We start from the raw sequence: 25,970 nt of genomic DNA, 5'->3' as shown, positions 1-25,970 counted from the left end.
GCTTCATGGTATTATTTTATGCCCGGAACTACTTGAATCAATCAGTTTTCGCGTTCCACAAAAAGCTACAAGGCTCGCCCACCCTTTTAAAGCAGCTGGAGCTCTCAGCACACGTTCTCCTCTTCAAAGGATGCAGCATCTGCATAATGTTCTCTCCGAGAAGCTCGATATCTTTCAGCGTCCTCTTCGGGAGTTTTTGGCCGGGTTGTCAGCTCTGACACACTAGGTTCATCTTGGCAGTGCTCTTTTTCTTCACTTATCCTCCTGACGTGTGCATTGACTTCACCGAGCTTGTTCTTGTTCCTGGTTATTCGTGTATTGTGCTGATACTGCGACTGTAATTATCGTAGAATTTTTCTTTTTCTGCCGTTTTTATCATTAAAAGTTGCCATATTCACTTCATGCGTCCATTTGAAACTGAAAATGTACGCTTCCCGAATCTTGTAAAAACTTTCTTCTTTTCACTCACCCTTCCGTATAGTTACGCTTATTGTAAGATGTCTTCTTGCAACTGACCAGACATTACAGTTTCTATTGATTGTGTAATGTTGCCTAAAATTACACTATGGTATTTTTATTCTTCTTTGAAGTTGTAGTTTCTTCTTATTTTTTGCTCACTCACTGTTCTTTTGCCAGCTGTTGATGCATTTCATTGCTGTCTTATACCTTGTCTGTGCGCCAGCACGACTTGATTGTGTAAAGTCGGTTGGATTGCACTATTTTATTTCTAATCTTCTTTGCCGTTTTTGTAGGTCTTTCTTTCATTTTTTTTTTGCTCACTGAGTGTTTATTAGCCCATTGTTGATGTACTACAGTGCTGCATTTTCCCCTCTGAGTGCTCCAGCACGAAGGCCTCCGCTGTTCCTGGGCACTATAATAAACATTGATTGATTGATTGATTGATTGATTGATTATCTTAGAGTACAGTCGAAACTTACCCGTAAGTCTCCTATACTTCGTACCCGTAAGACATGCAATAGACACTGCACATTGTACCGCCTTCAAGGAACATACAATCTCTACTCCCATAATATTGACCTGTTTCAGACACCCCTTCGGTCTTACATGTGCGACCTTCTGACTTCTATCTCTCCCTGACTTGGTTCCGACCAGTTTTAATTCTATTTTCATTGCCCTATTTCCGTTTATCTTGCTCGCCTTTGTTACTGTTCCTACTCATACATATCTGCCCGTTTGTATTGCCACATTTTTATGGCACTGTGTTTTATCCTTTCGTGATTGTTCCAACTTTAGTGTGCCGAAATCATTTATTTTGTTAAGTGACCTTTATTCTTCACTCTAGTTTTTTTCTTCGCTTGTATTTTGTTGTTCTTCTCACGCGTGGATGTATTTGTGTTGTCGTCTGTCTTTTTCTTAAGTGCGCCAGAACAAAGGTTACGGATGTACCTGAGCACTATAATAAAGAGATTGATTGATTGATTGATCGATTGATTGATTGATTGATTGATTGATTGATTGATTGATTGATTGATTGATTGATTGATTGATTGATTGATTGATTGATTATTGGTATTCCCTTTGTAGCGGGGTGATGACGGGTCATCTTACCAAAAAAAAAAAAGCAAATATACCAATGTTTTACACTCTTGGTTTAATACTAGCGCTACTCTTAGGGCAGGTACAAAAAATTAGCAGTGGCTTAGCTCGGCTCTGCCACGATATACGTAGCGTGAGCTAAGGTTCAGCTGTTTATTCTTAGCTTCCCTGGTTCTCTAGGATTAGTTTGAGTATCATGCTTACTGCTGCTTCAATGACGCACTCACGGTACACGCATTATGTTACACACGCATATTTATCAAGCGTCACCAATCGCCCCAGAGCTAAGCTGGTTGCACAGGCGCACGCCGGTGTTGCTGCGACGCACGAGCCATCGGTTCAACACCCGGCCACACCTCGCATGATCATCAAGTGTACCGCGCCGCCACGTGCGGAACCGAGGTCCGCGAAGATGCTGGGTGCGTGGGGTGTGGAGAGACGCCGGACAGCGAGCAATGTTCGGTGCGCCGTGTGACGTCACTGCTCCTGGAGCCACGCGAAACTGCTCAACTTCGGCCACTGTAGCTCACGCTACAAAAACTTATCACGCACAAAATACGTATTTTGTTCTGTTACAGGTGGTAGCTGTCCTAAGCAATGTTCCCCTTGAGTTCCCCCTTCCCTCGCTGCGACTGTGTAATGACAATCGGGCCGCAAGACTGCTGCACTGCGGATAGGCGAAGGTTAAGACGCAAAATGTTTATACTAGTTGCATTTCATACTTCTCCTTGAAACAGGTCATACACCTGGAGAGTGTATATACTTGAAGAACGTGACCCTCAAAAGTTTCTCGATGTGTGAGCCATTGGCTGCTGACCATCACCACACCGGTCTGCCGTTTTTCTGATATAAATTAAAAGCGAAAACTTCCATGCGTGGAGATTTCGACGGACGTAAAGATGCCGAGGTGGTCTAAATTGCTCTGCTGGCCTTCAATATACGCTGCGCCTCATAGTGTTGGAGTAGCTTCGGGGAATCAAACTCGAAAATATAATTTGACGAGCGTGTTTCCACGGGTACATCTCGTGCCCATTCGTAATAGCTATCCGAAAATGTATCCCAGTGATCCGAGTAATAATGCGCTAACTAAACCTCACCTTTAACAAAATTTTGACACACACCCTCGAGAGGGGACTGCCAACGGATTATCCTGGGTGGCCAAACAGTCTAATCAACTGGTACCATTTACTGGGGGCTGTGCGATTATTCTTCTTGCGGTACAGCTGATGAAAAAGTACACCGCTGGGATTTAAACACGCCGTCTGCTAATATACGGAGGGAACTCGATGGCACCCAGGCCTAACTCTAGGGGTTTAACGTTCAAGGTCATGAATGATTCCAGAGAGGAGACTGCGATCTCAACAAATCAAAAAAAGGAAGAGGGAGAAGGTGTATCCCAGAGAGATGTTATGACCCTTGTTGGTTTTAAGAAGTCCCTAATTTAACAAAAGGGCTTTGCAGGAAAGTAGCAGGTAAATTTTCAGTACTTCATGTGTGTTTTTTAAATATCTGGTTTAATTGCCCACTGTTGCTCTTAAAATTGCGCAAATGTTATTGAGATAAAGCAGAATTGTGAATGCACCAGAATTATATTTAGTTTTTGCGGTCGCTTTGAACTGCAAAACTTTTTTTTTTTTTGGAGTTCACGAATAATACAACTCACCGCACCGGTTCGCGAACCGGTTGGAGCTTCCGAACCGGTTCGCGAACGGGTTCGGGTTGTGATTTAGTTGAACGGGAACTGAACCGGAACAAAATGAATTCATCCGAACCCGAGCCGTAACCGAACCGGTGTTTTTTTCGGTTCGGCACACTGGTTTCTATACTTCTTGTGTTTGATCGGTTTAAAAAAGTCTTTGGCGGCCGCAATGAGAGCTGAGTAATGCACCGAAGCCAAGTTCTTTCAAATTAAACAAAGCCGTATTTACTTTTAATCGCCGCTTCTGCTGATATTAAACGACATCGAAACCGAAAAAAAAAAACAGTTCCGGCTGTCAACAACTTCTAGTAAAAACATTCACTTTGCCATTAAATATGAATTATTCTGATGAGTGAACCCGTATATTTAACGATATTACTTCCGGGAATCGCCTAAGTGTGTACATGTATGTATAAACCTTAATACCAATTGGGATTGAGGAGCCGGTTGGACGAACAAATATACCAAAGTCAAAGCAGACATTCACGACTTCCCAGCAAGCTGACTGCTCCTGAAGCGGTTACAAATGAGTGTGAGAGAACAACAGAACCTCGGCTAGGACAATAGCGCAAGGCCTGCACAATGCTTTTCATTGCGTGAGCGTTCCTGAGCAGATTCTATTTTTACTTTTAGTCTGTTGTTGCTGGGAAAATTTCGTGTCGTAAACAAAAAATCCATGCAGGACCGAACAGTTCCCACCCCATACGTAGAGCGCATATGCCTCAGGCTAGTCAGGCATACCAAAAAAACCGCGAGATGGATGATAGGCGCCTGTGAACAATGGGACCCCGTTCCCCCAATTTCATGTGCTCCTCATAGAGATTAGGTTTGCAGCTGCCCTCTAAAAAGGGGCGTTCACAACATTCGAGGGTGAGCGCATGCGTCAGGCTATAGGCAGGAGCCAGCACTTGCTGCCGGAGAAGTCGAGCGCAAGCGACAAACACGCCGACACAACTAGTAACATTTTATAAACTCCCAAATCAGCATGTGTAGTGGTTTGAATCAGCTTCGCTGGACAACCACTTTCGCAGGGTGGGATGGCGGCCATTTTTGTCCTCATAAAGTATGTTTCGACGAGTCATTCCCCAAGCTCGCACATTTGGCCACGCTGACTAGTTGTCCTTCAGCGGTTTTGTTAAGCCAGACCACTCCGAATTCTTGGGAAAACATGTATTTATTGATTATAGGATTAAACGCGCCGAGGCAGCGTGGACGATGAAGCGTACCGTAGTGCACATGTAGAGCTCCGGATTAATTTTGATCACCTGGGGATCTTTAAGGTGCGCCGAAATCTCCCACACACGGGCGCTTACGCTTTTCACCTCCTCCAAAAAAGGAGCCGCCGTGGCCGGGAATCGAACCCGCGCCCTTGGGCTCAGCAGCACAACGCCTTAGCCACTGATCCACCGTGGCGGGTAGGTACGCGTGTAGCACATTAAATAGGTATCGACTTTAGGGGAACATGGGGACCATTAATTTGCTTTTCTTTTCCTCCCGAAACTTACCTTATTCTCAACCGCCGCAGGGCTTTCATAGCATACGAAATATCGGACCCTGTCAATCGTGAACTTGACGATTTCCACGAGATTATCCTTGTCCGTCTCGTACCGGGGCTTATGCCTCTTGGTGGACGGTGCTAGGTTGGCGTTGCAGATGAAGTCGACGTCGAGCGACGTGCTCGTGACGCACTTGTCGCTGGCATTTTGAGGCCACGCCGCGCTAACATTACCCACGTACGCAACAGCGGCCAGGCTTGAAGAAAACATGACGCCCATGTGCTTGTGTTTGCTGCTCCGCAGGGCAGTCCGAGCTGCCACCGCTATTTCCTGGAAAGCGAGGGCACAGATTGTCAGGGCAGCTCGTATTTATTCATTCATTTACGAGTACGTTATGCCTGTGCTACGCGGCTGTAAAAAATGCCTTCCGAAGGCCGTTGAATCAATTGTCTATCGAGCGCCCCATTGTAAATACATAGAGCGCCGTTATGGGCGAGAGTCCAATTGTGAATTGGAGCACAGGTATTACAGGCCCTTCAGTAGGGCATTGAGTAAGGGGGGATAACAACGGCACGAATACAAGTTCTAGCGTGTACAACAAGTAATGCATGGAAGGTAAGAATAGGCGTTAAACATAAGTAACATAGAAAACAAAACTACATAGATTATTGAGAATCACACATCTTGTGCGAACGGCAGAAAATATGCAAATCACGGCACAGGGCTCTTTGAAAACTATACAAAATGTGCACATAAATAGAAAACAGAATTTGGCGTATTCAACAGGGGATATATATCGCCCACAGGAACACTGAACCGTTCAAGGGAAAACAAAAAAAAATGAAACGCAAATGAAATAAGTGGGCAAAATAACTTACAAACGCATTTTTAAGGCACATTGTTTATGCCAACTGCGTACAAGAAAATCCATGAATGTCCTTTTGTTCGGCTCAGTTACTTCCCCATGGCGGAGGTAGCTATGAATGAACCCGTGCCTCACAGTTTCGGATAACATTGCGACTGTAATTACGGCTCCGCGGGCGGCTGATTGTCTTCGAGCGAATGAGGGGAAGAGATTTTCTAAACTGTTTCTCCATGGCTATACAGATAGGGGGGCAAAAACCAAGATATTGCCTCCGTAGAAACAGGCGTCAGTCTATTTCAGCAGCGTTTTAACAAAAATTCCAGTAAGCTTACATTACCGCGTAAGACTTGAAGGTGGCGAAGGTTGCGAAGACCTGAACACTTAGGTCCATGGTTGCAGCCGATTTGCTGCTTCTTCGCCGCCGCAACGACCTTTACTCCATCATTGTTTCTATAAGTGTGAGCTTCCTATATTTTTTGGAAGGCATAATCATTGGACATCACCTTAGAGGGCCGTACGCCATGACGGGTTTTTCTCGTTTCGGGCAAGTGTTGCCAAGATTGCAGCGAACGCTGGAGTCTTCCTCGTTCCGAGCAAATGTTGCCACGATTACGGCAATCCCTGGAGCTTTTTTTTCGCCAATGTTGGCTTGACAAACATGTGCCGGGGACGCTCGGCGGTCGCCGCGAGGCACACACACACGAGCGCTCGGAATTTTCTTGGTTTGTTTACACTGTTTGATGGTGGCCGCGAAGCACGCGCTCACGATTACATGCTTACGCGCGGGCGCGCTGCTTGTTCTTGGTATGTTTAACCACAGACAGGAAAAATTAAGAATTGCTAAACAGCTTCGCAGTTAAAATTGGCGCAGTAGTGGTGCAAGGCTGGTGAAACAGCAGAGCTTGCGGCCGCTCTACTTTTGGCGGAGACCCGGCTGTTGCAGCTTCCAGGGAATTTCGAACTTGCCGTTGGAAGTTCTCCATGACTGGAAAGACCGGATAGTTTTGACCGCAGAGCTTCACATCTGTCCCAATGTGGGCCGCGCTAGCACGCGCTAGAACAGGCGGCTACCGGCTTCGCGAATTCGGCGTCTGTAGAGCGAGCCCTTCTGGGCTCCCAGCTTCAGGCGCGAATGCATGCACGTGAACGAGCGAGGAGAAGATCACGCGTGTGACCACGCCTCGAACGCCAGGCACAGTGGTTTCGAAGGTCGAGCTGTACGACGTTGGGGGCTCCTCACGAGGCTCACGAGCGCTCGCGATTTTTTTTGTTGCTATTTCTTCTGCGAACGTCACCGTACCAAACTCATGTTTAAATTGAGAGAGAGAAATACGTTTTTTATTTGAGACCTGTACGAGAGCACTATTGCTGTTTGCATCAGTGATGACCTGTGAGGGTGGTTGGGTCGTCAGGGAGGGCGGGTGGGATGGTGGGAGTGTCTGCGGTAGTTACACAATATTCCCTTTGGCCCCTCATCGGCATAGACAAATCCGGCAAGAGAGGTCCATAACAAAGTGAGCGTGGTGATGTTCCGCGTTGAAGGTATCCTCGGGGAGCGTATGGAGCGTGCGAGCACGGAAGAAAGCATAATATTGACAGTCCCAGACCAAATGTGCGGCCGTTGCAGGCACGCGACACTGCAGACTGAGTCCTTCGGCGGTGTTATTGCCGTAGAATTTGTGGCGAAGCGCGGGGGAGAATGCGGTGTTGGTGGCAAGGCGGCGAACCAACGTCTGTGTGGCCCGCGGTAACTCTCCGGCTAGGGAGGAACAGGGCGCTGATGCTGTTCGGTACGGCCTTCCCTATCGTCATGTTCAAACAGCTCTGATGTTAGTAAAGTTAACGGGCCGAAATTAACATGCGAGGGTTTGCTAGAGGTGGGGAGGACTGCTGTTTGACACAAGCGAAGAGGAACACCCCACAACTGACCAGGGTTACGACGGCAGAGCGACCAAGTATGCAGGAAGGTATTCGGCCCCAGCTCGCTGAAACGAAGAGAAAGGCTGAATGATTGTGGCCACGAACACTTACGAAAGAGGGAAGATCATTCACAGCTTTCTTGTAGCTTATGAGGCGGGTTTTGCAGTTGTGGCGATCGGTCACGGGATCGCTCAGGTGCGTCTGAATGACGACGTACTGAACGGTCCTGTGAAAAAAACATGAAAAAGTTACGATTAGTACTAGCGTATTTGCCGACATATCGAATTCTACATGAAGACAAAAGCGCGTACACGGAAACAAGCACTTATTTGTGCTTTTACTTTCAAACTTCAGGAAAAAAGCCTGCTCTCTCAAAATAATCTTTGCTGGTAAGTAGTACATCAAACCCGGGGGTCAGCCCTCCCTGACTATATAAAATATTCGTGTACGTTAATGATGCATGGCATAACGTTATCTTATCCCATTTAACTTCACTGCGCTTAACGTTAAATCACCGACGGGAACCAAGAACAGACAAGGCAACCGCCGCTTCCGATCACATTGAGAGCGTAGACGTAGGTATGTAATGAAAATGAATGAACACTGTTCATGACGGCCGATGTCGTGTGGGTACGATACACAAGTCATTCGCAACGCTGTGGTACTAATTAACGTTCTCAAACCAATAATCTAAACAACACGGAGAATTAAATTTTCAATGATTTTCATATTTCTTGCTGATTTTTCTCTGGTCTATATCTGATAGGCGTGTGTTCTTTGATGTGTCCGCGCAAGCGCGCAGGGTGTTTCGTCTATGGTGTATATAACACATGCGTGAAAACGTAGTATAAATATGTATACTTTGTTTATTATTATGGAAGCATATTTTGTTCATGCTTCGCCCTCTGATAACTCCCTGAGTTAAATTTAAAAGTGGATCGGTTGCCGACGTCGATGATCGATGATCCGATGAAACGACGATTGCTGGCTCGTTGGCCGACGGCACATAGCCGACGACGGTCTACTCTAAGCAAACTGAAAATGTACAATATGTACACTTTATTTACATTACGTATTTACAACTTTCACGGCTCATGATCGCATACGAGAGGTCGGGCAAGGCCCGCATCGAGCGGGGCTCACCGCTCCTCTCCTGTCTCTGTCCTGTCCTATCCTCTCAAAAAAGACTCAAAACATCAAACTCCTCGATTTTACCACTATAATCCCGCCAACAAAGGTGACGTCACAACTTTAGAGTGAGGATGGCTCATTGATTAGCCCAAACAAGGCCACTTATTGGCCACCGTGACAAACAAAGCTAAGCGGGTTCAAAGTAGTCCAGTTCACTGCACTGGCTGTTACCCTACAGAACTGTTTAGTTACACGTGACCCACCTCTCACTCTCATGCAAAACACAAATATAACAGAACTTAAAACCAACCAACTAAAACCAGACGTAACGACGGGAATCGGCTCTCGGGCGGCACGTCCTAGAGTATGTCCATACCGTGCACGCCTATGTTTGTGCTCGGCGCCGCCAGAATTCATTTCCTTTGTAAACACGTGGAGCGCCAAACAAAGCCTGGTCGCCCACTCATTGACGCGTCCCAGCCGGCGAGTCGCCAGGTTTAGACGTACGGCGAACGGAAATTTTGTCCAGTAACTTTGAGCAGTGCAACTATCGTAGACAGAACGTCTGGTGACATCTTCCTAAGTGAGACCCAATGTTTGACCCCTTGACTGACCTTCAGCTCCCGTCCGCTTCGGGGATTCTCGTGGCGGCAATCGCGGTCGTTAAAATGTCAACGGTCCCCCCCTCTGCTGGCTTCTCAAACGAAGGCAAGGATATCCTCCTTCGAAGGCTCACATCGCTTTCAAATAGTATGGGGTGACCGACGCGTCTTTATGCGTCGTCTCCGGGCTTGCATGTCGGGTGGACACAAAAGCGCGGAGAACAAGTAAGAAGCCTCCGCGGTTTCTCCTTACTCCCCTCCGCCCGAGTCAGCTCGGCCGGTGTGAAAACAAACATCATACAGGTAAACAGGCTAACCCCAACGAAAGATATCTATAAAAGAAAAAGTTGCCGGTCGGTTTTAATTGATAATTGAGGGACCCGAACTTAACACCCTGTTTACTTTTTTTATTTACAATCGCAAAAAATCACAGAAGCACCGGCAGGAATCGAGCCTGTGTCTGGTAGACCAGACAGAGTTAGTGTCAGTCGTCTTACCCATTGGGCTACGACCGTGAGTTAGTTCCCGAGAGTGAAACGGCTTACTCCCTCGCCTGTAACGGTGCGGAGTACCTAGGACCTCCCAATATCCGTCCGCGTCCATCCGTGCGCACACCACCATCAAGAGAAAATCAAGCGAAATTCGATTTGAGCCGTGAGTTGCAGTTTCATTTAGGGAATAATCAAGGTGTAATTGACGGCTCAAATCGAATGACGGTCGGGGCGCAAATGGGATGTCACTCGGGGCGCAACTTGGATATCATTTCGAGTCCCCGTACTCCGCACCCTCGCCATCATCCACGGAGTGTAGATGCTGCCATTTTTATTTGTGAATTCTGTACACCCGTGCACGCGCAGAAACGTTGTACATTCTCCCCACTCCTGCTGATGCCCCACCGAGGGGAGGGGGGGGGGGGCTGCAGTAAGTTTAAATAAATAAATAAATAAATAAATAAATAAATAAATAAATAAATAAATAAATAAATAAATAAATAAATAAATAAATAAATAAATAAATAAATAAATAAATAAATAAATAAATAAATAAATAAATGCACTTTACGCCGTTGGGCGCTATGCTTGCCATAATGTCTGAGATGTTCTGCTACAGCGCTAACTTAATCCTGCTAATGTGCTTGCACCGTAACATTGCTTAAAACAGCTCAGGTCCCCGATTTCACACTACCACCCCTCCGCGTGCTCCTGAAAGAGAGGTGATTGATTGATTGTGGGTTTTAGCGCGCCGAAGCCATCTGAAGCGCGCCGCAGTGGAGGGGTCCGGGTTAATTTTGACTGCGAATCTTTAACGAGCACCGATATCTCGACACACGGGCGTTTTCGCTTTTCGCTTCCATCCGCAAAGAAGCCACCGCCGCCGAGATAGAACCCGCGTCCTTGAGCTAAGCTGCACAACGCCTTAGCCACCGAGCCACCGCGGCGGGGCTGATGGACAGCTGCAACATGGCGTATTCTTGTCCCAAGTTCTGTGCCTGACCACTCGATCTATTTTCCAGCGAAACGATTTGGCTCGGCATTGAAGGAGGAGATCTTACAAGATGTTGTCGATGTCTCTGACGAGCAGACCCATTTCCTGTGTGTTGTGCACTTCCACGCCGAGGAAGGTCAGGCCGTTGAGGATTCCTTTGAGGGTGTCGTTCAATACCTGCAGAAGCAGTACGGCCGCAATACCAAACAAGTATTTATTGCTGTCGTAGTTAGGCAAGCATCATACGGCTCAGGACAAAGAAGGTTATGTTTTTGCCAGTGAGAGGGGTACACTAAGCAGTGCTTGTAATGCCATGCGCTTTCGATGTTGGGGTGAACCATAGGTGGGAGACGTACACTAGATTCAGGATTTCTTGGAATCTATCAACACGTAGTTCGAAGACGATGTTGAGTATAGTATTCGCGAGTGGGGAGCTTCGCCAAATAGTAAACGGCCGAGACTACCGAAAACACCTGCTTGCTTGCCTGCAGCTGCTTGCCTGCAGCTGCTTGCCTGCAGCTGCTTGCCTGCAGCTGCTTGCCTGCAGCTGCTTGCCTGCTGCTTGTCTGTTTGTCTGCTGCTCGTCTGCTTGCCGCGCGCGTTGTCCGTTGAGACGCGCTAGACTGAGTTGCATCCCAGTCTAAAATGACAACAGGAATACCACAGAAACCTAACAAGAATTCCTGTCGTACGACAAAAAACTTTCTTGTGACAACAGAAGCCCCGTTCTTACGGTACGCATTTATGTAGTAACGACAAAGTCAATTTTCTAAACGACAAACATTCCTGTAATCACAACAGAACTACCTGTCGCTACGACAGCCGTCATGCTTTTTATGACATAGCCAGCTGCGAGAATCGCGACGCAAGAATACGACAAGACGACAGTACGACACGCCAAAACAAGACAAACTACAGTAATTTTTTCTTGTCGTCATTTTCGACTGGGATGCAATAGGTATCACATTAATGTATTGCTAGTGGGGCAGTGCCGCAGACAAGTTATGGCCTACGGCTTGATTATGTTGTTTCATCTGACAACAGCGGTCTGGTGAACAACTCACCAAGCTCGCAGCACGTCACAGATTTTTACGGGAGCGCGTGCACTCTTGATTCCTCGCCGGCTGCCCTTCGCGTTACTGGGAGCACGTCAGCAAATCTATTCGATAATATCCTACTGCGCAGTCTCCTTGCGTTGACTGGAAACTCTGAACCTTCTTGTTGTATTACGATGCCGCCTAAAAGAAGCCTGAGCTGCACGGCTAGACCTATCCTATCAACGGCATTCACGAGTTCACCTCCAGGCTCCACTCTGTACCTGGCCGAGAAACAGGACACCGGTAACGGCTTTTATGCAGTGCGCGTAGCGTAGGACTCCCGTTTGCCTGCTCAAGGTATAGCACTCCCTCCAAAATTACGGCATTGCAGACGGCCAGTATAGACAGGGAGCGCTCTTCGACCCATTTTTGCCCTAAAATTTTTCAGCCGCTGCGACTTCTCTAACGTTTTCTTTCAAAATTGTTGATCTCAGCCGTTTTTTTTTTTCCTGGCTTTAACTTGATTTCATGAACCATTTCCGACCGAAAACACACTTCTCAATAGGCCTGACAGAGTTCTCGTATGGTTAGGTTACTCTTTACTGCAAAATTTGAGCGTAGCCGATGAGGCGCTTGATATTGAGCCATACAATTTTGTATCGTGGTGAAAAAAAAATTGCCTGCTGCGTGGCCGGGGCTGGCACTGTGTTGTGTCGCACCTACCAAAGCGAACAGAGCGTGGCGCGACTGCCTCGCTAACCGTGTGATCGCGAACGGGAGCCTGTTGGTAGTGCGTGCGCGCGCCTCACGGCAGTCGCCGCAGACAGACTGTGGCGAACGGTTAACGGGGAGCTGCTTGATGGTTATTTGTTAGCCGCCGCGGGCGCATATCTGCCGTGCGCTGAATTTTTCGATGCAGCACACTCTCTACTCGTAAACCCGTAAGCCTATAGCTACGGCCTCGGTAACGCTGCCGGATCGGTAATAGCATGCATGAGCATGAGGCGTGTACGAGTAACCATACCCGCCGCGTCACTTTCTCACAATTTTCGCCTCCGCTTAATTTCCTCCGCCTCATTGCTTCATTCCTCACTGCACCCTGTGTATGCTGCCATACACCATCGCCTGTGCCAACAGATCGTTCGCTCCGTTACGCCAACGACGACCGTGACGCGGCGGCCACAAGCAGGATCACTCTTAAAGGGGCCATGTAGACAAAACACAAGTTTGGTTCATTCGAAACACTTCCTCGTTGAATCATACTGACACCCCTTTTAACGTAAACTTTGCTCAAATAAGCTATACAATTATTAAAAAAGGGAATGGCTATGCGACCCTCAAAAGTTTGTCAGAGTGAGCACGTACATGTGTTTCGAACCTACGTCGGTTTATATTCTCTTAAAAGGCCGCTCTTTCCCGCCGATATTGAGCTTGGTCGTATGGAGGTCGTACGCACATACACAGACAGTAGTAGTATTCCATTCCGTTATTCCGATCGGTTCTAAACATTTCTAACCGTAAGAAAAAAGCAGCCGAAGGGTTGTACTGGTCGTCACGGTGACTTCTTTACTGCTAAGCAGTATACCTCCAACCAGCCAAGGAAATTTTCGTGTCCGCGTCAGCAGAAAACTCCCAGGATACTACTGGCTACACAAACATAAGTTCCAGGCTTCTACTGGCTATTGGATACACCCTGGCTACACATGTTGGCCGCGTGTATTTTGCTTCTCTACAAATGTCGTCGAACGGTGAGTCTTCTCCTGCGCGCACCTGGTAACATCCCTTCCTCTCACCCCCTCACGCTGTTCTCGTTCCCTCCTCCTCTTTACGCAATGGGTCGAAACGAAGTTTGCTCAATTCGATTCAATTTTCCCGCATTCCCACATGTCGAAGACCGTCTATAGATTCTTTTTTTTCAATTGTTCTTGGAATAGCTTGGGGATTCATTTTTAAATGTTTAGTTTTATCTTGCCAGTATTCTCTGAACTCTCTGCGTATACTTATTTTGAAAAAAAAAAAAAATGCTATACTGTCAGTTACGTGCTGACGTTTTCCGACCTACATGTTTATTTTTTTCTCTTGGTGAGCAATGTTGATACGTACGATGCGCGCCGCCAGTTTCAGTAACTTTGAACGATGTTGCCTACATTTACTTGTTGTTCAAGCATCCTTTCAACACTTCGCTTGACGACTGAATAGAGTGACAGACACGCAAACAGAACAAAATGATTGCGCTTAGGTTTTTCAAAACAAAACTGCAGATTTTTTTGTTTTGTTTTCATCGGAGCTTGCTGACCTGGAAAAAGGGCTTTAGATGAGAGAGCTGATCTGATTTGGCGGCGTAATCAAACAGGCCCATGCAAGTGATGCCAATGTCAACCAGATCCTTCTTTAGTGGCGCCTTCATGTCTTGGACCCTCTTCACTGTGCCATCCGATTCGTTCAAAAACAGCGCCGAAAAGCTTACTCCCGGAACGAAGCCTGGCATAGTCTTTATTGCCTGCAGATGTGGAAAAAAAAGAGGAGATAAAGAGATGTGGACACTTACAAAGCCTCTATTGATTAATTACGGTGTTTAACGCGCGTACGCTAGACAGGCGTTTAGGCGCGCAGTATTGGAGGGCTCCGAATTAATTTTGACCAGCCGGGGATTCTTAACGTGCGCTGAAATCTAGCTCAAACACACGGGCGTTTTCGCTTTTCGCCTGCATGAGAAAAGCAGCCGTCATTGCCTTAAATCGAACCCGCGTCCTTTGGCTCAGCAGCACAACGCCTTCGCCACTGAGCCACCGCGGTGAGAAATTGCCTCTGTATAAAACTAAATACGTCCTCCTTTATCATCAAATGGAGCCAACTTGTTCATAAGAAAAGTTGCGACCTTTTCCTGCAAAGGACCACAGAAGGGTCGTTAATACCATGCACACTACGGCTGCTTGACGCTCAGTTAGGATCTGGAATATTGGGGCACATGCTTATTCCTGAAACAGACGTTCTGCGTGAATTCCTGGTGAATACACTGTTCCATGTAACAGTTGTTGCGATGTGTACCAAATGGGATTTTTGTGGCCCATAGGGCTCATGTAAACCCACGGAGCACATCGGGCGAAGCTTTTCAGACGGACGTGCGGATGAACGGAGAGGAAGTTTATGGGGGGAGTTGGCCAAAATACACATATCCGTGAAAAATTCAATCCTGTTCCACGCTGGTGCAGTTAGATGAAACAGCGGTGGGGCGTTCATTGGCGAGCGAGCGCTGACGTTACTGCCATTCTGCGTCCGCTGTTTCCATACGGGCGAACGTTCACCGGCGAGCGCGCTGGGACCTTCAAACCATTAATCATTTATTGCGGAAAAGCCCGTATGATAGCCCCGCTATTTCTTACGTTATCCCTTTAGTCCACTCTCCTCCTCCCCACTCCCTGGCGTAAGAGTGGAGGGGCACCCGAACGCGACTGGGTGACTGGGCATTGTTGCGACTGGCCATCCGAGCGCAATAACCGGCGCTGCGACGTTGCCTTGCTCCGTCCGCTATCGACGCGGCGCAGAGCAGACCGACGAAGTTATCGAGCCGACGGCGATTTGAAGCTGAATTTATACACAGTATGTACAAGGGCAAGAAAAGCGTTACATGGCTCGCACAAAGGCGACAACACGTCTCCACTCGGTGCCTCCGAAAAGAGCCGCCCTCGCTGATAATGCTTCCGGGCTGTTTTATACCCCCGGTGGTCCGTTGCAGCAGCGAGAAGTTAGAATCGCTCCAATCAGGACTCTCGCTGGCCGAAATTTGAATTCGACGAATGAAGGCGAAGCGATTGCGTCAGCCAAAGCCGCCGCGACGGGAAAGGGAAGGCGACGCAGTGACGCCGTCTCCAGGCGTGTTGCTGCGTGTCTACCGCGGGCCGTTCGTCCGAGGCATGCTTCGGCCCAACCGTTGCGAAGGGTGAAGGAGAGGCGACTCTGTGGCGTTTCAAGTTGGGGCACGTCTGCCGCGGGCGGGCGGTTTGGGCTGGGCGCTCGTGCGAAACAGCATGTACGCATTCGTTCCGGTGCCCGTCTCCCAGCGCCCGCGCATTTGTTCCAATGAGAGGTGTGGCACGCCTCGCCTTGCCCACACGCGCATGCGCAGTCGAGTGCCGATACCCGCTGACGGTAAGCATAACGTACGGATGCCGTTTTGCTAAAGCTCTTCAATGGCGGGATGGAATACTGCCCGTCTCTTCTCAGTTTTGAAATATGCGAAAAAGAGGCTTCCCGCTACATTCGTTCATTAGTGAAAAATTGCTGGCTTCCACCCTCCAGGATAAAAAGCAGGCTTGAATTGCATTGAATTGAATTTTTATTTCTTACAACTTGTACAGGTGATGTACAACAGCTTTTGTGAGGGCAAAGTGGGAAAAAAGCTGCTTTAGGCAGCTTGACACGGCCCCACACCCCACAAATCAACACAAAAGCAACAGACGAAAAATATGAACAGTTATATTTTGCTGCATGTATCAACTAACACAAAACCAATAGATTAACTACACTATACACTACTGCAAATAATTAACGTTGCAAATATCAATTCAAATAATGTGGCTTCCAAAACTAAAGCGTTAAACACAGTATACACCACACAGAAAAACAAAAACACAAGAAACGTAACACATGGCAACACTTATTTATACATACTTCTCAAGGATTTTCCAGACAAACATGTTATGCTGTCTTTTGTAAAGTTAGAAGTGGTAACCGTGTGAGGAAGACTGTACCGATGCATTTCTACCGAAAAGTATGTACGCCGCCCTTTTCAAGCATTCAGTTGCTGACATGCTGTTCTCCTCCAGAATCGTGTTGTACGGCTTTTGTACTTCACTTTCGTTAGTTCGAACTTTCATTAATTCGAATGTCCCCTTGCAGCTCGAATCAACGAGCTTTTACTGTAATAAAGAAATGTACATTTTTTGCGACATCAACTGCCTTGGGTACCAGTTCAGATGAGCAGTTACAAGACTCCTCTGAATGGTCGTTCACAGTAAGGAATGACGTGTCGGTATTTGAATGATCACCCATCAACTATGTGTCAGATGTATGAGAACCTAGGGGCCGCAGTGTTCCTTGTACAAAACGACCTGCAGTTCATCCATTATTTCAGTCATGGTCTTTTCGCAGGTACAAAGCGAGTAAATTTTAGCCCTGTTTTAGGACGTCGCGACAGTGTAACGCTGTCCCTCGGTATCTGCGCGTTAGAACATTCAAACATTTCAGTGAAATTGCACCTCCTGAACAAACTTCCAACACAAGCATGCTCCAGGTTAGCACTAAAGCAAACAGGTGTGTGTGTGTGTGTGTGTGTGTGTGTGTGTGCGCGTCGAGTTTCACAGTCGGGGTATTAGCAAACACTGGGCCAGGTTCCCCTTCTGCTAAGCCTACTTCGGCCTCCACGTAGGAAACGACTCACCCTGGTGAAGGCGGTCCAAGAATGGATTCCGCCGGGATGGTAGAACTGGTCCTTTGACTCGGATGCTTCGAGGCCCGGGTAGATTATGTGGCTGCAGTAGAAGGCCCACGTTTGGTGCATGAACCACAGCTGGCCGCCCAGCACGCAGAACAGGTTCACGGGCCGAGGGAGGCTCGGCCTCATCGTAGTTTTCTTTGACGCCGTAGTAGAAGCTACGGCGCCGGTCATCACTGAAAAATCCCGCGTATAGATACGTGTTATGGCTGAAGGGGCCAGCCGGCGCTAGTTTTTCTTCCGCCACACACACACACACACACACAAAATATTAAAAAAAAAAACGGCGTAACATTATTGCTCGGCTGCGGTAAAAGTATCTTTTGTATTGTTTTACAGATTTGTTGAATACAGTTGCCTCATGAAAAAAATACCTCCAGCGCCACCGCCGGCCGCGTCGGGAACCGCAATTAGGCAACGTCAAAAATTGTAAAAGGGAGTTAGGTGAGAGGTGCACGTCATAGAAGGCGTTGGGGTGTGCAACTACCGATTCGAATGAATACCCCAATGATGCAATGTTACGTGTGCTACTTAAGAGGGGTCAGTGTTGTACACGTCTCTAAAAGAAAAACGAAAGCTCGTTCCTTCCAAATTTTGAAGCGAGTTCCCGTTATAAGTTCCTTTCATGCGAAAAGTACGCGTTCCAATTACAGTTCGAACATTGAAACGTGTCGTTACATTACGTCACATTTGATTTTTAATTAAAATATAGCGTCGGATAATCCTGAAGCGAATTAAAGGGAGTAATTTAAACTTCCCATCGAACTACGCGCATTATACGAGGATGAACAAAGCCAGCAGCAGATTATATGGAGATAAAGAGAATCCAAAGAAGCGCTCCTAAACAAAATATTTCAGGGAGCACCGAATATATTCCAGACATGTCTAACTGCAACTTGGGTGCTCGTCTATTACAAGTGCAACACATGTATGGCACTTTCCACTTCGGTCTTCAAATGCAAGTCAAACTACTGTGCTTCAGAGGTACAAATAGAAAGCTACTCAGAGGCACCAGATAATTAGTTACTTTCAAGAAACCGCACCAAAAAGAACAATACATAGGCTTTTTATAAATTCTGATTCAATATTCCAGTATGAGTAGGAAAGCATGTCCAGAATACATATTCGCCGCTTAGTAGAGTCCCTTGTGTGGACTCAGCAAGAGTTGCGAATCGATGTTGGAGTCGGACATGTAGACGAACCCATTTTGATTGATTGTAGGGTTTAACGCGCCGACGCAACGCAGGCGATGAGGCGCGCCGTAGTGGAGGGCTCCGGATTAATTTTGACCACCTGGGGATCTTTGTCGTGCGCCGAAATCTCGTACACACGGGCGTTTTTGCTTTTTCGCCTCCATCAGAAAAGCGGCCGCCGCGGCCGGGAATCGAACCCGTGACCTCGTGCTCAGCAGCGCAACGCCTTAGCCACTGAGCCACCGCGGCGGGTTAGACGAACCTATTTTACCGTGAACTCTCAGTTGCAGTGTTGAGGAGTCCTTCCGCGAAACCGCTTGAGATTACTGCCGTGTTGTACTTGAGGAAAAGTTGGTTCAGACCCTCTTCATTTGGCACAGCGGGCAGTCGCAGCGTGAAAGCTCATTGTTTTGTGTATATTTTGTTTGACGGCCGTTAAAACTCTTTGTGGCACCGTGCGCGTAACTTTGACCGTTGTTGTTGTTGGCTCCTTGAAATCTCGCACGTGCGTTCAAGATCAGATCGGAGCCAGTGCGTCAAGATTAGAGCTTCAGAGTGCTACTATCCGGGATCGAGAATTCATGTTCGTCTTTTTGTCGCAGCCTTGTCTGCTGTTACTTTATGCTCTTCACTTAGCCATTAAAGGGGTACTGACTCCGATATTTGGGGCTGATATTATTGTGCAGTTCGTTTCCTTTACCCACCAGGATACCCTGCATAATAAAGTATGAACAGCATGCGTCGCGTGGAACATATCCTAAATTGATTGCAAATGTAGGGCCGACGAGACTGCTGTACTGGAGGCTTCCACCGAAATCGACATCTTGTGACATCAGGGTGTGGTAGAGCAAACGAGGTGACGTAGCAGCGTGCTCCCCTACTACGTGAGGTCCACCCGGCACCCGGCTAATGGCAAGGCGCATCCGTCTGGCGCGGAGATGGAGCGTCACAGGTTTTCGCATACCCACGTGATAGCGCCGGCCCTGTTCAGCGGAAACCGTGACGTCCTAGCGTACTTTTGGCCGCCCGCGAACTCCGGGCTTTTAGATGCAACGCATCTCATGCTCGCCCCTCCGTCCTTCCTGCGTCTGTCCGGCGGTGTCCGCACAGCTGCGCCTCTCCTGCTCTCCTCTCTCCGATAGCGAACACTCTCTCCCAAACAGCTGCGGGTTGGCGCAGCGCGCTCTCACTCCGTTGCTAGGCGCCGGTGGGCGGCGCTGCGCGCGCTGCGCACGCTGCGCATGTGCAGTACTCTCTCTCTCTCCGCGCTCTCCTCTCCTTCGGGCGCTGTGAAAATAAAGCGTCATGCCGCGCTCCGACGGTCTCAGTCGCGGTCGTCCGCGTTACGCTTGCACTCTCTCGCAGTACTCGACGATTGCTTGATGCAATCGTCGAACCACTAACTGTGCACTTTACGGACCACAAGGAACTCATTCTCGTCTGCAGTAAAGACCGTACCTGAGCATACGTGTACTGCATGTGCATTGCATGGTGAAAATGGAAAATTACGCCCAGCTCCCCTTCGCGTGAGAATCCCTGCTATAAGCGTAACTCCAACATGTTTCCCGACCAGACGGGTTTCCGTCAAACCCTCGACTTGATAAGCGTAATCAATACGATGGAAAACGCCAATGGAACCCCCCATGAGATGCGTTGCATCACACCAGGGTTCCCGCGAGGGGAGGTGGGCGTAAGTTTTGAAACGGCGGCTGTTGATGGCGGTTTTCGCTGCGTTATAGTTCCTCATCTATCGTCCGCTGATGCATTTGAACTACTGTTTCATGATAGTTAGCCCCGTAGGCATCGATCGAAGCAATAAAAACATGACGTAAAAATTTGGTGTCAGTGCTCCTGTAAGTTGGGCCTCTGGCGTCTCGTCGTCGGAAGGGAGCGACTCACACGGCAGCAGCCACCAGCCACGCTACCACGACTCGGCTACCCACCGCTACCCGGACGCAGCACTCGTCGGAGCGGGTCCGTGCAGTATCCTAGAGCCGTCGCAATACGAACGGAAGGAGGTGCAATAACTCCCGCTAAAATTCTAAAACCAATCGTCGCAGCAAACGTGGCATACATCACGAAACCGCAGGTCCTCTCGGTTCGGGAGACAGTTTACGGCGGCTGGTTTGAGCGCCATGGCTGTGCCGAGGGGCGATCGAACGTCAGAGGTCAGATTCAGCTAGCAGCTCTCCGGGATGGTTGCTGTTGCACATCAGATCCAGCTGTCGCTTCGCTTTGGGCGGCAGCGGCAATATTTCAAGAATCCGAGGCTGTGAACAAGATGCCTGGTTTTTCCACGCGGTGAGCGCAACGCTGGCAACCCAGGTGTCTATTGACAGACACCGGAGCAGACTCGTAGAGCACCTTCGGCTGCCTGAAGTGAACACGCGTGCGATGAATGCGGGGTGGTCCACCTGTGCGAGGTGCTCTTCCGAGCTGGCGTCTTCTACGAGTGGGGATGGCGCATCCACACCTGCTCCTGCTGGGCTTCCGCCTTCCACTCTCAAAGGCCAACCTTAAGCGCCCTCCTAGTTTTTGTGTTCATGGTTGTACAAATGAAGAGGTCGCGGCTGTAGACAAAGCAAAATGTCGCCGAAGCGTCTCATTGGTGTCTGCAGCCGCCGTAGCGACAAGGCCATACGCACCCGGTCCACCTGCTCGATAGGCTGCGGCCCCCTGCGTGGTTATCCGTCAGCCTTTGATCTTCGTGGAAGAACGCTCCGCGGAAGATCGGGGAAATCGGGCAGCTTATACGAAAAGAAATCCAGTCGCTTCCTATGGCTTTTTTCGCTAGATTTGGGGCACGTGAGCCTTGTCATCAAAAACATCCAAATACTAGCGATGGAACGTTTACAGAAGGAACGCCATTCCCTCGGCCGTTACTTCGTAAACCTAAAGAGTTACCGGTACAGTTCCACTGTCATTTAACAGAACGGTGGCGTTCCTTCATTCCTCCTTAACGAAACAAGTTCCAGGAACGTCGTTCCTTGTAACGCTGTTCCGTACAACACAGAGTGGGGTACACCCTCCTCCCTGTAAGAGAAATAGAAGAATTTCCAAAAAGATGCCCGCAGTAATTGTGAGTTTCTCATCGGTCAAATCAGATTCCTCCGCTAGAAAATCCTGTTAACTTCTGAGAGAGGTGTAGTGGCGAGGGACACTGAGTCCCCTGTTCTAATATGGAGCTGTATACGTTAACTGCAGAGAGCTGACAATGACTACTAACAGGAAGGGAATGCTGTGAATGCTCAGAATATTCTTTTATAAAATGGGCTTTTCCCAGTATTTGGGTTTTCGACAAGCATTGCGCTTCCGCTTTGCTTCCGCGGCCCGATCTTCGTCGGTGGTTCCCTTCCGCCGCATTCGTGCCCGTTGCCACCGAGATTTTTTTCTTTGCGAGCAGGCTTCTCTGTGCTATCTACAATGCAGGAAAGCAAGTTCACAAAGACCGACCTACGCGGAGTGTTTTAAAGGCACGTTCACTTCAAAGCCCGAATGCGATGCTGGGAAGGCACGTGAAGCGCCGGAGGAGAACAGGCGGTCAAAGGGAGGGGGTGTGGCTAGTGGAATAGAGGGGATAGCTGCTTTTCTCGGCCTATGCACGCGAAAAAACATGGTGAGCCTGCGTGTAACAGCTCTGATGTAAAATAGTCGCCACCATCAATTAAATATGGCGGGAAAAGCGCAGTTAATCTTAATCCTGTAAACTTTACCGCAAACACTTAGAAAATAGCACGAAAAGCTCAGATGGTGTTTTATGGTGCTAAATTTGTGAGCTTGTGAAATTTTAGGGGCACCTGGCAGCGGGTGGCCCTAAATAAACAAAATGGCGACGCACGCGATGGCTTCAGCGGCTGAGCTTTTTCAACTCTCTCCCCGTTTTCTCAAGACTTGCGGAGCTAAAAAATATCGAATCAATGAATATCACACAAATATATGCGTATGTGGAAATATTCAGCGGTACTTGATGCACCTGACCTCTGTGACGCTATGTACGCAATTCTCTACATGACTGTAAAAAAAAAGTAAGATTGTGTTGGGGGCAGTAACCTGCCAATTAATCTTATTCGGTGAGATACACAGCATAGAAACAAGAAAAAAACATTTTGTAGGGCGGAATAGCGAGCGGCGTCTGAAAGAGTTAAAAAAACACCGTCACCCGCTACAGCATGACTTTACCTGTAGGGGAGGCCACCGTCGTTTCATTTCCTTTTCCAACAGCGGCCGATTGTCCTGCGGAGATCAGGAAGCGACAAAGAGCGCTGTTAGCACAGCTAGGACGATGAAACGTTCGGACAACATACTAGCGCACTTACGTTTAACCTTTTTTGCATTTCCGACGATGAGTGCTCGCTGTCACTTTGTGTACACATTAAAATTTTAAACGCTCAGTGCCGTTCGCAGAAGTTGTCTCCAAAACAAATGACTTTATTGTTCACAAACAGCTCTCCCCCCCCCCCCCCCCCAACGCATTTCTTATGGCTCCTCTGCAAGGCCAGTTGAAGAAACAAAGCGCACACAAGCCGGGAACCGAAAAAAAAAAAACATAAAAATTTTGGGTGGCATGATGACGAGAAGGAGGGGGAGGAACAAACTTTTTGTATCGTAATTCTGGAGTCATGGCTAGGACTTCTTCTAGGACTTCTTCTAGGACTGACTTCTTGTCAGTCCAGAAGTCCCTCGGCGGTGGCTGCCTGGCGGGCCCTTTCAACCAGCCGAAGCTGATCGTCGGGGTACGGGGGAAAGGCCGCCAGGGGGCCACGCTGAGCGCCCGCTCTCCCGTCGGCTCCGCAGATTAATCGTTTTAATTGGAGAAAGCGTTGATTGTCGTCTCCACAGCTTGCTGTGGTTTCACCGGAAGACAGCTGGACCCCTTGGGTATCATCCTTCTGGGCATCCTTCCAACTTTGTCTTCGCTACAAGCCACCGAAAGACTGGACCACGCCGCTCGCAAAGCTAGGCCTAACCAGGCCTACCGCCACAGCCTTGTTCCACGTTTGCTCGCCACGCTGGCAGCTGCGCATCGCCGCCCTTCGCTTGCCCCTACGCCATGGAAAACGAAGTCATGGGTGAGCCCATCACTCCGGCTGAACTAGCCACGCCGGGTTGGGCGCACATTCGAACCCAGGATTACTGCCCAAGCGCCTCCGCGGAGAGCAGCGCCTTCTGTCGGCGTGTGGCGGCGCGACGCTCCGTAACTGAAGGGAGCGAAAAATGAAAAATCAATAGCTCCTCACCCAAACCAGTGAGCTAATTGCTCTCCCGGTTGTATGCAGAACAGCTTTCGCTCTCCATTACTGTATATTTTCAATCATGTAACTCGAACGATGCGTGTTACCTGGGCATATAGCTTTTTGTCAATGGCGTCTATGGGCAGTCTCTGAAAAATGGACCACTTGGCTCTCCTAAATCGAGCACTGTGTCGCTGCAAGATCAGATATCCAATTGCTCTCCCGGATTTGAGTACTACAGTATGTTGACTTCAAGACGCCATAAAATTCCACGTGATTGGTTCACAGAAAAATGTTACTGGGCACTTTTTGTCTGGAGTCTGATGCCAGGTTAGAGAGTGGGAACGTGTGGTGCCCTCTCTCGTAGTGGCCGGCATCCTCTACAGCCCCCATAACCTCCGCGGTCGGCTGCCGGCGGCCCGCCGCCGGCAGCCGCCTCGCTCGGCTCCGGTCTTTTCGGTGCAGGACCCGCCGCCGGCAGCCGCCCCGCTCGGCTCCGGTCTTTTCGGTGCAGGACGTTTCGGTACAGTGCGTTTCGGTACGCTCTTTCCGGCGCGCAGACCTTTCGGGACACGGGCGTTTCGGGACACGGACTTTTCGGGACACGGGTGTTTCGGTACAAAGGCGAATTCCGGCATGCGCTGTAGGCTGCGCGCGTTGTTTACGTGGTGGTTGCGAGCACGCAATTCGTACCTAATTATTACAGATGTTCTTGTTCGCAGTTCTGCGTTATTTTAGGCCAGCAGTTGGTTGTACGGCCTTGCCAAAAAAAACTTCCGTTTATTTGTTGAATATTAGCTGGGATATTTGTAGCATTTATAAAACCTAATTGTTCATTATTCTTTTTGTAGCGACTTATTAAGTATTTTATATAACAAATCAGTGACAGTATCACCGTATTTTCTCGGTCGTGTTTTGACGACTTATTATCGCTTTTTTTTCAAAAATCAGTGAGAGTAACTATTTTATTTTCACACTTTGCGGATCCCCTACGACAAAGGCTGCGGAAATGAGGGCCACTGCGCGGGAAAAGGAACCTGTGCCTTTTTAGACCGCTAAATGATGTAGGGCAATTTCTCGGCATTCCGCATTTGTATGCGTTGTTTTTTTTTTATATAACGCAAGTGCTTAACAAGGCGTTTTTAGAAATGCATTACGGAAGGTACCTATTATATTCGTCATACCTGTCACCCTCTCCATCTATGCTCTTTCCCCCTTGCCCACCCCCACACAAAGTAGCAGGTCAGAGACTATACGATCAGGCCGACCTCTCTGTGTTTTCTTTCCATGCAATAAATTACTCTCTCTCTCTCTATTTTTATCGCCGCACGCTTCCGTCCCGGCTTCGTTGTTAGCAGGGGCTGCGGCGGGTTTGCATCGTTTGTTTTATCATAAGTTGGAAATGCTTTGTAATAATGTTTTCTGCAGCATACGTACAGATAATTAACTTCTCAAGGACTACTCATTTGGAATTTTTCTAAGGAACAATGCAAATATCTGTTATGTATTGGTGTTTTATTTCAAATATGCTTAATGTTTTGTTTCGGCTCAACAATAATCACAAGTATTGACATTGCCAGCGGACTTAATTGTTTAGAACTCTCCTCTGCATTAACTTTGGCCGGGCGGCTGAATCGAAGAACAGAAAGACAGGCTGACAAACAGACCAAGAGAGAGACCAAACTTTCCGCGTTTAATGAGCCCCTCAACCGTCACGAAAAAAATAAAAAGGAAAGAAACCAATGTGCCTTTTAATTAAAGCACGTGTGCATTCGCCTTTCCTGATATTCTCTATCACTCCGTCGTCGTTGCATTCGGTGTATTGAAGGACTCTGGTTCTACTCAAAAATAATCAGCGATCGCACTTACAGTGGCGTTGCTAAGGGGATTGACCAGGGAGGGGGGGGGTTGTTGCTGGAGAACCAGCCTCCTATGTCGGGGGTGCCATTTGTGCTTTTCCACTGTGCAAAGTGGGCGCCGAAAGCTTATAGACAACTGTTGCAGCTCTCGCCACACCAGCCGATTAAAAGTTCCTTCCTATTATAATGGGAGCAGGCGAGGAGACGTCTGCATCCAACAATGTCGAAAGTGTTATTATACCCGGCTTGAAGCCGTTGGAGGCCAACGGGGCGAAAAAGGAGCGATTCCTGGAAAGGGGCGCCATCGGTATGACTAAGGCCCTTAGGTATGACGGCGACGCGCGGAAGGGTGCAGGGAGCAAGCCTGTTCCTTGAGATGGGCGACACTGGGGCGAATGAGA

The 25,970-nt window shown here is 48.3% G+C and overlaps 1 protein-coding gene across 1 annotated transcript in view; it reads right to left on the bottom strand.

Moving 5' to 3' along the window:
* The window catches only part of LOC144159997 (uncharacterized), a 46,258-nt gene that overhangs the window by 1,687 nt on the left and 18,601 nt on the right, over positions 1–25,970 (bottom strand). Inside the window, exons 3-8 of the mRNA XM_077691624.1 lie at positions 22,659–22,712; positions 17,233–17,462; positions 14,089–14,292; positions 10,823–10,932; positions 7,649–7,763; positions 4,762–5,082 (exon numbers count right to left, since the gene is read on the bottom strand). Of these exons, the coding sequence (XP_077547750.1) occupies positions 4,762–5,082; positions 7,649–7,763; positions 10,823–10,932; positions 14,089–14,292; positions 17,233–17,462; positions 22,659–22,712 (1,034 nt within the window). The remainder of the gene's footprint in view (positions 1–4,761; positions 5,083–7,648; positions 7,764–10,822; positions 10,933–14,088; positions 14,293–17,232; positions 17,463–22,658; positions 22,713–25,970) is intronic.

The sequence above is a fragment of the Haemaphysalis longicornis genome, unplaced genomic scaffold, assembly GCF_048455015.1.
Source record: "Haemaphysalis longicornis isolate Haplotype H1 unplaced genomic scaffold, Haemaphysalis longicornis Haplotype H1 scaffold_10, whole genome shotgun sequence".
Lineage (NCBI taxonomy): Eukaryota > Metazoa > Arthropoda > Arachnida > Ixodida > Ixodidae > Haemaphysalis > Haemaphysalis longicornis.
This window is presented reverse-complemented; position numbering and strand designations above follow the sequence as displayed.